This window comes from Ischnura elegans, chromosome 11 (genome assembly GCF_921293095.1).
Source record: "Ischnura elegans chromosome 11, ioIscEleg1.1, whole genome shotgun sequence".
NCBI classification, from domain to species: Eukaryota; Metazoa; Arthropoda; class Insecta; order Odonata; family Coenagrionidae; genus Ischnura; species Ischnura elegans.
The window spans coordinates 30115324-30128030 of record NC_060256.1 but is presented as its reverse complement, the minus strand read 5'-3'; the positions used below and the strand labels follow the sequence as shown (position 1 = coordinate 30128030).

The 12707-nt window shown below is 36.2% G+C and overlaps 1 protein-coding gene across 5 annotated transcripts in view; it reads right to left on the bottom strand.

The window, feature by feature from the left end:
• Positions 1–12640, bottom strand: part of LOC124167508 (serine/arginine repetitive matrix protein 2-like) — a 54547-nt gene extending 41907 nt beyond the window's left edge. For 3 of the 5 annotated variants that reach the window (XM_046545433.1, XM_046545437.1, XM_046545436.1), the window contains exons 1-4: positions 12564–12640; positions 11886–12086; positions 10031–10164; positions 9878–9954 (exon numbers count right to left, since the gene is read on the bottom strand). In XM_046545433.1, coding sequence (XP_046401389.1) covers positions 9878–9954; positions 10031–10164; positions 11886–12046 — 372 coding nt within the window. In that variant the 5' untranslated portion in view covers positions 12047–12086; positions 12564–12640. Of the gene's footprint in view, positions 1–9877; positions 9955–10030; positions 10165–11239; positions 11504–11885; positions 12087–12286; positions 12308–12563 lie in introns of those variants that run through there. The other 2 variants (XM_046545435.1, XM_046545438.1) reach the window with 2 other exon arrangements.
• Positions 12641–12707: the final 67 nt, after the last annotated feature.

Genomic DNA, 12707 nt, shown 5'->3' with positions numbered 1-12707 from the left:
GAATACAATACTCTTTATACCGAGCTCGAAAACGAAGTAAAGAAATACAATGTACCAGATGAATACAATAAAATAGAAAATAATACAGCATTCCACGTGAATATATTAATAAAATCATAATGTTAAATCTTTTACTTCATGAAGAACATTATTCCATCACCATTTCCCATTTACAAGGAAACATTTGATAAATTGTGGTCAATGTTGAGAAGGAATAAAAAACCATAATACACAATACAGAGTAAATATTGTGTAAACATCACATGTAGTCTGCATAGAGCAATTTTTAGGAGAAACCTGGCCCATTGAAAGAGTTGAGCATCTAACTTCAGATCGGACCTAAAAAATTTCAGATATCTAGGTTAACCCTTGCCTCTAGCGCATTGACCGTTGGCAGGTGGGCATGTGAAAATTAAAAAATGCATAATTTTATGGCCATTCTGAATAGATTTTGCAGAGCTATGGCCCATCCTCAAACCGTCAGCCTTCTCACCACGAACATAGTATATAGCACACTTATATTCTACTGATGAATTTTATGCTGTATGTAAAGAAAAACTTAAATGAGTTATGTTGTATGTAAGGAAAAACTTAAATGTAAATTAATGTATTAAATATTGTCCTGATGTATCTTTAATTGTCATTTGCATACACACTGTGTTTATTGCCATTGCTTGTTTGTGTTTTATCCTTTATGTAATGTAACTTGACGAAGCTATGCAATTGTATTGCCTTCAGCGAATAAATTATTATTATTATTATTATAGTCAAATTATGTTCGATGCATCTTTCTTTGAGATTTAACTTAGGCAATGTTTATAAACAATTTAAGGGGAACAACAATGGTGGAAGAATTATTTGTAATAATTATACTAACAGACCATGGGTGATACTACATGACTACTAAATATAGAGAGACTGCAGAAGGTTCTAGAGATTTATGAGAGGTAACTTCATGAGGTATAATTTTCACGTTATTGTTTCATTCGGGTTTGAAACATCAATGCTACCAACCTAAGAGAAAATTTTCTACAATTCTACACCTTAAGACCTCTCTTTCCCCTAACCCACCCCTCCTTATCTCACAACTTGGACACACAAGAAATCATACCCGATGATACAGAAAAAACCAGAAAATTCATATGAATATCTTTCAGAAGTGAAAGTTGCCAACATTTTCCAAGAGCAGCATAGAAGGTAACTGAAACAGCATTAATAACCATTTACTTTCATTCTACTTTTGGATCAAATATCATTTGAAACTTGGCTTTCAAAGTAAGGAACTTCCACATTTTTACCATGTACTAATTATTATTGCTGCTGTACAGTTCACTACTGTGGTATGCCGTAGAAATATTATCTATAGCAACAAATTTTAAGTTTTAAAGAGAGACATGGAGAGAGTTTACAATACTATATGGGGCTCCACTAGGTATTAGAAGCAGTCTAAATGTGAAATAGTGATAGTGGCACGAGGATCAGTAGATGTCAATGGCTTGCATCGTTGATGGCTTTGAATTCCTTTCATAATTGGATTGTAAAATATGCTACCCTAGTCCAGTGGCTACAGTGTTCTACTACTGTGCCAAGATTACAACATTGAGTCTCATCCGTGGTACTCTTTTTCATATTCTCTTTCCACTTTTGTCTTTTACAGAAACCTGCTATTCACAATTATTTTCATGATTTTCACTGAAAATTTCATTTTATTTCTATTTTATTTGTGAGGAACTTTTTTGTGCACAAACGGCAGCTGACTTTTCCCATTTTTTCACACAGAATCCATCCATTTTCCATCGCATACTTCCATTTATTTCACAATTCATATACAGTGGAACTTGGTTAGTACGTTCCTCCTTAGTACGTTTTCCTCCTTAGTACGGCGATTTCCCTCGGTCCCGGTACCATCCGAACAAAATACAGGTAGAAGAATTTGGTTAGTACGTTTGAAAAATTGCGCTTTCCTGGTTAGTACGCTCAATTGCTTGCCGTGACGCAACCCGCAATTCGTTCTCTAGTGTCTTCTTAAGGGTCGCAAACGTCTGAATTCAAGATTTAATTTATTATTATTAGCCATTAACATTCTTCCATTCATTCCACATCTCTTTCTTCTACCGTAATTTATCCAAATGCATTTCTGAATTCTTGTGACGTGCTGAATAATAAAATTCGGCCATTTTTCGGGAATGTCTGACTATGAAAAACTACAGCCAATAAGAAGCCCCAATTTTCCCCACCCCGAGCTCCTCACCTTCTGTTGCCTTTGGAGCGCTTGGGAGTGCCCACTGCTGCGCACAAAGTTCGTGAGTGGGCAATTGTTGCTATTGCACGAGTTATCATGATGAAGAAATGAGTCTTTAAGGTATTAGACAATTCCCACATTATCTAAAGCAGTACTGCTCCATAAACTCGACGTCGTGCGTATTTACTTGACTACTGTTGCGGGAACAGACGATCCTCTGGATCTCCACGCGAAGCTTAGCTTAAAAATACTTTATCTCGGAACGAAAGCAGACGACATTAGACAAATTTTGAAAGTAAATTTCAACTGTTTAATATAAAATTTTCTTGTAATTACGTCGTAATCTAATAATCTTGCGTGTCATCTGTCGATATATCGATCGATTTTACAATCGAAATGGTATCATTCCAGAAGCGAATGTCTACGGCTGTTGCCGTAATTTGAAAGTCAATATAATTTTGCCCAATTTTTATGATGTTTAAAAAACCAGTTGACTTACTCCGGGTTGTTGTTATATTCTCCGAGTACGCTGTGAGAAAGAAAAATGACTTGTCTTCGCTTGTCTGAGCTTCACTCGTCCTTGTTCTGTAAATATGTATAGGATAAATCACGGGAGATAGACGCCGTAATCATGAAATCGTCTCCGGGATGTCCATGAAAAATTGCGATTTTTATTCACATGGTATTGTTTTTCATGGTAGCGCTCATTTTCTTGATTTTAAATGTGAAAAGAGTTCAGGAAGGCGATCCTATGAGAACTACCGATAGTAATTGTAATTATGACGACTTTTTCACTGATTGCAATAACCCCGACGGCTATTATTTACTTTCCTCGTTAGTACGTTTTCCTGGTTAGTACGTTCATTTTTCGTGGTCCCTTCAGAAACGTACTAACCAAGTTCCACTGTATTTTATTTCCATGTCGCAACACCATGCATTTATAAGATTCACGTATACTTGGTTTCCGTCTATGTTGTATCATGGTATTGTGGAGTCACTCCTAAAATTTAAGCCTATTAAGTCATGGCATTAATTTAGCAGCATTTCCCAATTTAAGTTCATTGAACTGATAGCACAACTTTAAAATCAACAGAAAATACTCAAAAAGACTCCTGATGGAGAAGATAAAGAGTGTATCAGTGGATTGGACAATTCTTTGACTATGGCCGTCTTCACATTAACAGGTGGAGAATGAAGTCAAATTGTTGTTTAAATCATGACATTTAAGCTATAGCATTATAGCATTTGGACATTATTTCAGTCAATTTACTACAATGTTTTTTATGAAGGGAAACCACTCTTGAATTCCCGCACTTCTCCGGATGTCCCAGAATATTTTTGCAATTTTCCAGGCTGTTTGATATCATGCTATGCAATGAATATTCACTTTGGAAGGCAATTTGACCAAGAGGAATTAAATATATTCCTTTCAGCAATTTGAAAAAAGAATTTTAAAAGCCAGCATATCTGAATGAATTACTGGGAATGGGATATTTGAATACGTATACTGTTAGACAACATGATGCCAACACTGATCTTTAGCAGTATGCTAGCTTTACTATATCTTCCCCAGCATCACAATACTTCTCAGACACAATGAAATTACTAGACTTAACAGGAGAGTGGCCAGGGTCATAGCAAAACTTGTCCCAAACATACGGTTTCCATATGTACAAGAAATTTCTCTGTGTATATGACTTAGAATGATACAGTAGACTCTCGTTATTACGAAGTTCACGGGGCCGAAAAATTGGAGGTTCGTAATAACGAAGTTCGTAAGAACGTTTCTTTTAAGAATCGTCGAAAGAAATAGTGTATTATAAACGCTATTAAATTACGCGGAAATATATAAAAACAAGAAAATTCGTTTCAGTTTTTCAACAGAAGACTGCGCCATGACGCAATCGATGGTTGATATCTTCCCGAACACATTAACTCCGATGTTCAAACCAGATGCGTCCCAAGACCTTGTTCCAAGGTTGATAAAATTACAGTCCGGCCACCGAGAGTTGTCCAGTAACAGACAATGGGCTGGGTAGGGGGTATGGGAGCCAGGTAAGAAAGGGAAACGCTCGCTAAGTGTTCCATGAAGAAAATACCCGGAAGGGACGACGAGCGTGAAGGACCTAGAGGGATAATTACTTGTTCTATTGTTTCGAAGAATGGGCTTATTTTGGTTGGTCAGGCTTATTTCGGTGCTCGAATGTGCATTTGACAACGTTGTATGACTAGACGAGGGTGTGAGGTGCGTTTGGGGGACAGCGATTGGCTTTAAACCGTGCTGACGCAGGATTATCCACCCCTCCTATTGTGCCGTAATCAGACACCCCTCGCCAGCCAGACTGCATGTAAGTTATCAAGGAGTACGGTTATCCTGCGGGATGCAACACTGCATTACACGTATGCGCTAACTCACGATTGTGGCGACCTGATCCATCGGGGCCTGCGATGCATCCGGAGCCGAAAAAATGTCTCCCCGCTGTAACGAAGAACGGGCGAAACGCTGAACAGTTCCTAAATTCACACCAGATTCAATGATACCTTATTCAGATGGTGATTACAGTGAGAGTTTCACAGCGCCAAACCGCGTAGTATCGGCCAAATCCAAAGGCGCCAAATTTGAAATTTGAAAGTTTTGAATGCTCGTATCTCTGAAAATTCGTACATCGAATGTGCATAGGAAGAGGATTGACTGTACATCCAATTTACTAACGGTTATGAGTGGGTCACCACGACTTCACAGTAATGAAGGCTGTTATATGATGTAACGCGTAAACTGAATAAAGAACCATAATTGACGCTCTTAGGCACAGTGCACGAGAATAACTTTAACGTGGCGCGATTATTAAAACTTAAGTGCATTGAATATCCACCTAAATGCCGTGATTTGTGCGTCTAACTTCGTAATAAAGTTCACATTGTAACCGCCGGGACCGGGACTTAGATTCGTAATTTCGTAAAAACGAAAAATTCGTAATAACGTTTCTTTTCCTATGGCTTGGATAGGCCTTTTCGACGGGACCAACGATTTGCTTCGTAATAACGAGAACTTCGTAACAACGTTGTTCGTATTAACGAGAGTCTACTGTACCTACTTGATGCTCAATTCATATTACTAGCCTATGCCAGTATATATGTAATATAATACAGCAATTTATATCCAAAATCTACTAGACTTCATGCCTACTCCTTTGAATTTTTATCTTTTTTATGAAATTTCCTCATTAAAATCATGATGTGACACTATAGCCAATAAATACAATAAATCATTTGACATCATTAACAAAGCGATTAACAAGTCATTGCAAAAAAAATCTCACAAGCCCTTGCAAAAATGCTTGCATACATCATTCTTTAAAACTGTTCTGCATATCAGGTATTTTCAACTATATTTTGTCAAATATAAAATCAGCAGGCATAGATAAATTTTGGATCTTTTTGGAACTTTTGGATCATATAAAAAATAACTTTTTATATGATCCAAAAGTTTGTTTACTCTCTCCTTCAGCTGCCTTATTATAATTACTGCACTTTAATTCTCAAAAAATAACTCCTAGTCGCACATCTTTGATGAATATCTACAACAAAAATGCTACAACAGACATATAGAAAAATCAGTCCAGATAGCATTCACCATTCTTGTTGTAGGTATTAAGAAAATTGATACATTACATAACAGAATTACTACTACTGAAATATAACAATTACTTCTCAATATGAGCAAGATTACATTCCATAAGTGTAATTTGAGCTCAATCTCATTCAGGGATTCATTTACTCCTCAAATTTCCATCTAAAATATCACTCACCTTACATAAGAAGCATCATAACACTTCCCAAAGCTTCTAATAAAGCCAAACTTGTTGTCATAGCAACCTAAACCATGGCAACAGAAACACTAAAAGCTAATCAATGTATTGGGTTCAATAAATATCTGCAACAGATACCTAAGAATTCAAGCACTTTACCCAATCTTATCCCTAACAATGTAGGTATTTTTTATTAAGTTCTCATTATGCAAAAATATCAAATAATAAATATAGATGCAAATATCAAATCAAATAGTTAGATTTTGCCTAGTAAATTATCCTCTTCAACCATACTAATAATTACCCCAATATAAAGATAAACTTCCATTGACTCAATTAGTACAGGAAATTTCAAAATATGTATTAGGTGCGATGGTGGTTGGCGTAACATGGTGAAACTCCTTCATGATGCACAAAGGTTAAGAAAAGACTTAGCTGTTTCACAAAATAAAATATATTTGCGACCGGTTTCGAGATAGTCTTTTCTTAACCTTTGTGCATATGTATTAGGATTATGAGGCTACAAGACCTTTTTTCTTGCTACCAGTGGATAAAAAATTTACATAAGACAACTAAAATAAATGTAACACATATTTCGAGACAATGGAAAGTTGGATGAAAAAAGGGTACAATCCATTTCGAAAGTCCCCAGCATAAGGAAACACCACTGGAATGGTTGTACTAAATTGCTAACATGCGTTGGTGTACTTGATGTATACATGCAGAATGGCTTGATGCAGGTACATATTATCTTCATGCTATATTCACGTTGACCATGGATTCCATACACACGAATTTTGAGTTCTCATTGACTATGCTTTGCATCAAGCACATCAAATAATTTTTAAAGACTTGATATAAGCCTCAGATGGCCAGGCATGCTTACTATGGAGCCATTCCAAGCACTCTTGAAGAACTTCGAGGTTTGACATGTATCATTTGTAATCTGGTTCAATGGCCTAATACGACAAAACCTTTTGACTATAACCAGCAGACAGTAGATAGGAGACAGAGGGAACAAAGATAGAGCTAAGAAAATTTCATCCAACTATCATTCTACACCACCAACTGAAATTCATCTTTAAAAATACATTCAAAACAGCAACTGTATCTGCAATATTTATTTATTTATTTAAGAGCATAAGTCTGAAAACAGCATTATTTGACCTTTACGTTGGGGTTTACATGTAACATATGCCAATTTGAAGAAAACGAAAATCCATTCCCTCGGTAGCGGCAACCTTCCCGGATGGGACTCAAAACCACGAATTTGGCCAAGCAGGCAAGGATTTTACCCCGTCACCATTACAGCCAGCAAATATTAACCAAATATCACAACAATGCTTCATATGATCAAGAGTTTCAAGCATGTTTGAGGTTGAAACATCAGTAGGTGTAATGATTATTGAGTATTGCATACAGATAATTCGAAACTACTTATACAAATTAAAGGTCATAAAATCTTCCAAAACCTATAATACCAAACCACCCATTATTGATAAGCACTGTGCGAGAGAGTCAGTTCAAATGTGCCACTCAGCTGATTGACCTGTGAGGCAAGGGAGTCTTATTTGATGAGTCACGGCTCCCTACGCACAAGACTCCCTCCGTGCACACTGTGTGCTCAAGTTGTGGGAGGCGATGTCTGACTCCCGGCGCTCACAACTCCCTCTGCAAACAATGTGTGAGTTGGAGTCGTGTGTGGTGATAGTCTGACTCAATGTGCACACAACTCCCTCCGCACACATGGTGCATGTTGGGAGTAGGAAGCTCATCACACATTTGGCAAGTCAAAGGGAGCACATGGCACTTTTAGTGGGTAGCCTACTACTGCTCACCTTTTAACGTCGCTTGAAAGATTCTCCTGATTCATTTCTGAGTATTACTCTCAAGAATCTAATATGACCCTTGTCGTAATTCTCTCTCCTGCATTTTCCATGCATCGTGAAAGAAAAAGGGTTGAAGATAATCATGTATAAGTTTTCATCAACCGCAAATTTATGAAAATAATGAGACAAAAATGAAAATTCGTCTTAACACAAACAACTAAGATCATCAAGGAAATTAATTATGAATTGTTAACATAATCATGTAGTTTCGGAGAGAATATTTTGTTACAACGGAATTTTTTAAATTGTCATCTCTAAGCACAGGAGGCAAAATGCAATTTCTGTCTCCAATGAAAGATATAATGTATCGGCAGAATTGGTTCCTAAGTTATCTCACCTGTTAAGCATTGTGACTATACTATATACGTGACTATGCGTGATTGATTTGAAATCAATTTTTCAAATTGTGATCTAGGAAATGTTGCATTTTAAATGCTTGATCTTAAATCCCCCTCTCATCACCTTCCCCTCTTCCCTTTCTTCTACTCCCCTCTTCCCCGCTAACCTCTTACTAGAAACACTTTGCTGAGTCGCTCGCGCACAGTGTGAGATTCTCCAAATTACAACAGAAAGCTGATTACCTAACACTACTTGCAAATGCCTATCATCACACGGTTCTTTCATCAGGCCCTTAACTGCAGTGGAGCCACCAAGTGTAACTCCATGACTAATATTTGGGCTGGGAACCCTAGGAATGCATAAGTTGCTTAGGCTATCACACTTTTCCATTTGGAATTACACCCAAGCCTTCCCGCACAATGTTTTAACACGGGTACAAATCATCAGCAATACCTGGAAATACCCTTTCTTTCAATGCTCATCCCAAGTGCATATTGCACCCTTTCTCACCACTAGCCTAATGTTTACCAATGGTTATGGGCATTTACCTACCCTAGACCCCAAAATCTCACTTGATCATCCTGCATGCCATGGGACAGCTCTGACTGACTCAATTATAGTCCCTGTTTCTTGTTACCATACCTGCTAACTACTACTTCTTTTGAGGAGGGAGTGGGGACTGGGGAAAATCTACTAAGAGCTACATTTTGCTCAAACGAAAGGTTTTTTTAATAGCAGGGAATTCAATGCATTAATAACATTTGAAGTAAAACTCACAATATTTAATGAAGCTTAAGAGTCCTCGGCCTAAAACATTAAAGGAGGCAATACATACTAGCACTAGCTAACTTTTAACTAAGTTAATTCATTTAGTGACTTGTTCTCAATTTGGCATCTTAACACTAGAACAACTGAGTGAGCCATTACAGCTATGGGATGCTGTTGCTCTAGGCTAAATACCATGTATTTCCTAAAAACATTTGCACAGCAGATACCTGATAGCTCGAACCTAAGATCTTGAAAGTGGATTTAAAGTTATGAAAGAAATCACTATAAGAAATAGGTGAATAGTGTGAAGGAACAAATTTCACAGGCTCACTCCATTGTTATAGAGTTAAAAGATGGCGTACCTATATGTAAATACTAAGAACAAAGAAAAACTATCAGGCTCTATCATTGGATCCATTTAAGTGCCATTATCAAACCCTAGCATAATTTCAGGTTCTAAAAGCTTAAGTTAAACTAATTTCTAAGTTTCTGTTTGTACACTAACTAATGAGTAAATTAAAGCTTTCACTTAAGTAAATAACTAATAAAGATTTGTAAAAGAAATGTGACAAAACAAAGCAATATTATGAGTGGTCCATCTCGTAGTAGATTAATATCCCAGTTTTACAAGGAATAGGAAATACAACACTGGAGAATAAGTAACACAAATGATAATAAGGGAAAAATGTCCTACACCCAAAAATTCCTGGAGATTTCCAGTTTACAAGATTTCAAGAATAACTCACAAATTTCAATGCTTTAAAGAGTTCATGGACATCTTTTAACACCAACATTAAAATTTCAGCCTTATGGTTATTCAAAACACTGACCTGGTAAAAATATCTTGTTCTGGTAGCCTTGTCAACCCGTAAAAATGTTTCATAAGGGGGCATGATGGCGTAATAGTCTGGAATAAAGTAGAATTTCAATAAGACAAAGACCTATTTTTACCATGAATCCATAACACATGAACAACTAAGTACCTTCTTCTCCAGCTCCTCCACTTGCTCCTTGTCCACCCCATTGGGTGACATCCATGCATGATGAATCAAACAATACATTGGCTTTCTTCACCAAAAACTGCTGAAGCTTCAATCGCTTGGTTCTGTCTTGAAAACTAAAGATAATTAAATGTTAGCTATAGCATGACATTAGGAGTGATTCAAATGATGCAAACTGGCATGCTAGCCAGCAATATTTCATCAAAAACATACCCGTATCAAGCCATCAAAACATACCCACAGAGAAATACTACATTTCTTATGAGGAATAAGAACCATACTAGCTATCAGAAAAAAACTGAGAAGAGAGCAGTCATTATCTATAGAACTGTAATAACAGGAAAGTAAAAAGTTAACTCCAATTACTTCATTACATACTTAAGCATACATTATAAATATATATTGCTTCAAATCATATCTCCCTTTTAAGTCAGAAACTTGGAATATATTGAACAAAAAATCAGATAAGTCCCCTCTCACAATCAACTGCGCAAAATAAATCACTCACCTTCATCAAAGATGATTAAGGCTAAATATTAAGCACATGTTGAAGCTCCTAATTAACAATTTTCATCGCCTAAGCAATATCTCTCAAGACCCATACTTCAAAAAACTGATGAGTAAATGTATCTGAGGCCATGACCAACAATATACCAATGAAACTTTCAAAATTATCTACAGAATAACGACGCATGAGAAGAGAAACATAAACTGTACCACCAAATAGTCATGTAAAAGATATTTCCATTAGCTTAAACTTGCAAGTTAAAATTACACAGTGCGCTACTGCATCAAGAATCAATTTGAACATAAAAAATTACATTGAATTTTACGATTTCCAGGTCAATAAGTAGAAAACTAAATGTAATGAAGAGCGAGAGAAAAATAGCCAAGAGTTAAAATTGACAAAGCACTAGAGACGCTTGTCAAGTCAGAGATCATAGTGCTCTCAGGAGTTACATGCCAAATACCATCCAAAAATATTCCCATGTATTTAAACTATATTCACCAACGAGGACAATAAATTATTAAGAACACTTTCCACGAATGTAAGCAAGAGGCAAATAATATGAATACCTGAACACCGCAGCAAATTATCATCTCCATCTCGACATGTAAACAGTGAGGAAGAGTAGCCTCTTTTAACTGATATGGTTAATTGACATAAATGCTATCTTAAAAGTTACTCACCAATATAAATCCAAATGATTCTGACAAATCAAATCATCTCGTCGAAGTGAATTTTTATTTACACAAACAGCTCGTACTTTATTTTTGGTCATAATAGTATGCACACATTATCAAGTTGGTAAAAGCAATTGCAAGACCAAGTATATAGATAATATCCCTCCCATTCTAGGAGAATTTTTCTCATTTTGAAATAGATCCAATAGGCTACAAACAAGTAACTGATATGGAATTCTGCATATCACGAATACTTTCATATTTATTAACCTGCAAAAATGTGTTGAATAATTAAAATAATAACTCTCAGAAAATCTCAAATATGCTTACCTTAATTTTCAGTAGAACACCACGAATGACATCCAATATTACACATAGTTGCGCAGTAGCATTTACTGAATCATGCGCACCCAATTCCCTTATAATTCAGACACATGTGAGAAGCACTCAAAAAATAAAACTAATTCCATCGACCGAATTCCACCAAGTTTGACTAACTTTTACATATATATATTACGGGAAGAAATCGTTATGATACCATTCACAACCTTGTGTGTGCATGCTAACATTAAGCCAAAATTACAAAATCTATTGAAAATCCAACAACACAATGATAATGAATTCCAAGCATGAACTAAAGTACTTTTCCTACCTTAGCTGCTTCTGTCGCTCCTGATACACTGCGAAGTCGAGATCGGTAACATTAAGCTTCGCCAGTTCTCCTTCCCTCTCGCCATCCCAAATTTTTTGAAGCTGCTGCCCGTGGAAGTTGAGAGTTTGAGCTATTAATTTTGGATCCATGGTAGGCTCCATGGTATCCGAAATAAAACTCCGATTTGGAAATCAATGGTACCTGAAATAAATTTCACACAATTACTAACAGCACATATTTTCAAATGATTGTCATTAAATATACTACGAGGCAATTGACAAAAATATATCTATAAATGTACTGAGTAAATGCTAAAAATATTGACTCAAGATGGACGCCGGTAAGCTCAACTCGAGACCACGCACATTAACTATTTGTACCGAGATTTAAGTATCAAATACCATTCACTATAGAACGCAAATTCGAATTAAGACCAAATCATAACATCAAACGCATAAGTAGCACCGATGATGAAGAATAATGCTCAATATTTTAAAACAAAATGGCGTTCTTCCAAAATTTCAAGGTTCAACGTGCTCGAGGCATTGCAATGAAATTTTATTGGTAATTATCGGTTAGGAGCAAAATTTAACTATCAATATGTACAGTGATAACAACAAATTAATTCTCATGAACGAATTTCGGGGATAATAATGCGAAAAGACCATCAGCCCCCACCTTGTAGATTCCACCTTATCTGACACTCGAAACAACGTCTACATTCGATATTGCGATATAAATTAAATCGAACCAATTGTTGGCACCATTCGATGTAATCGAGAGTATTTAAAACAAATTTGTTTCAGAAGTTCTTTACGTATT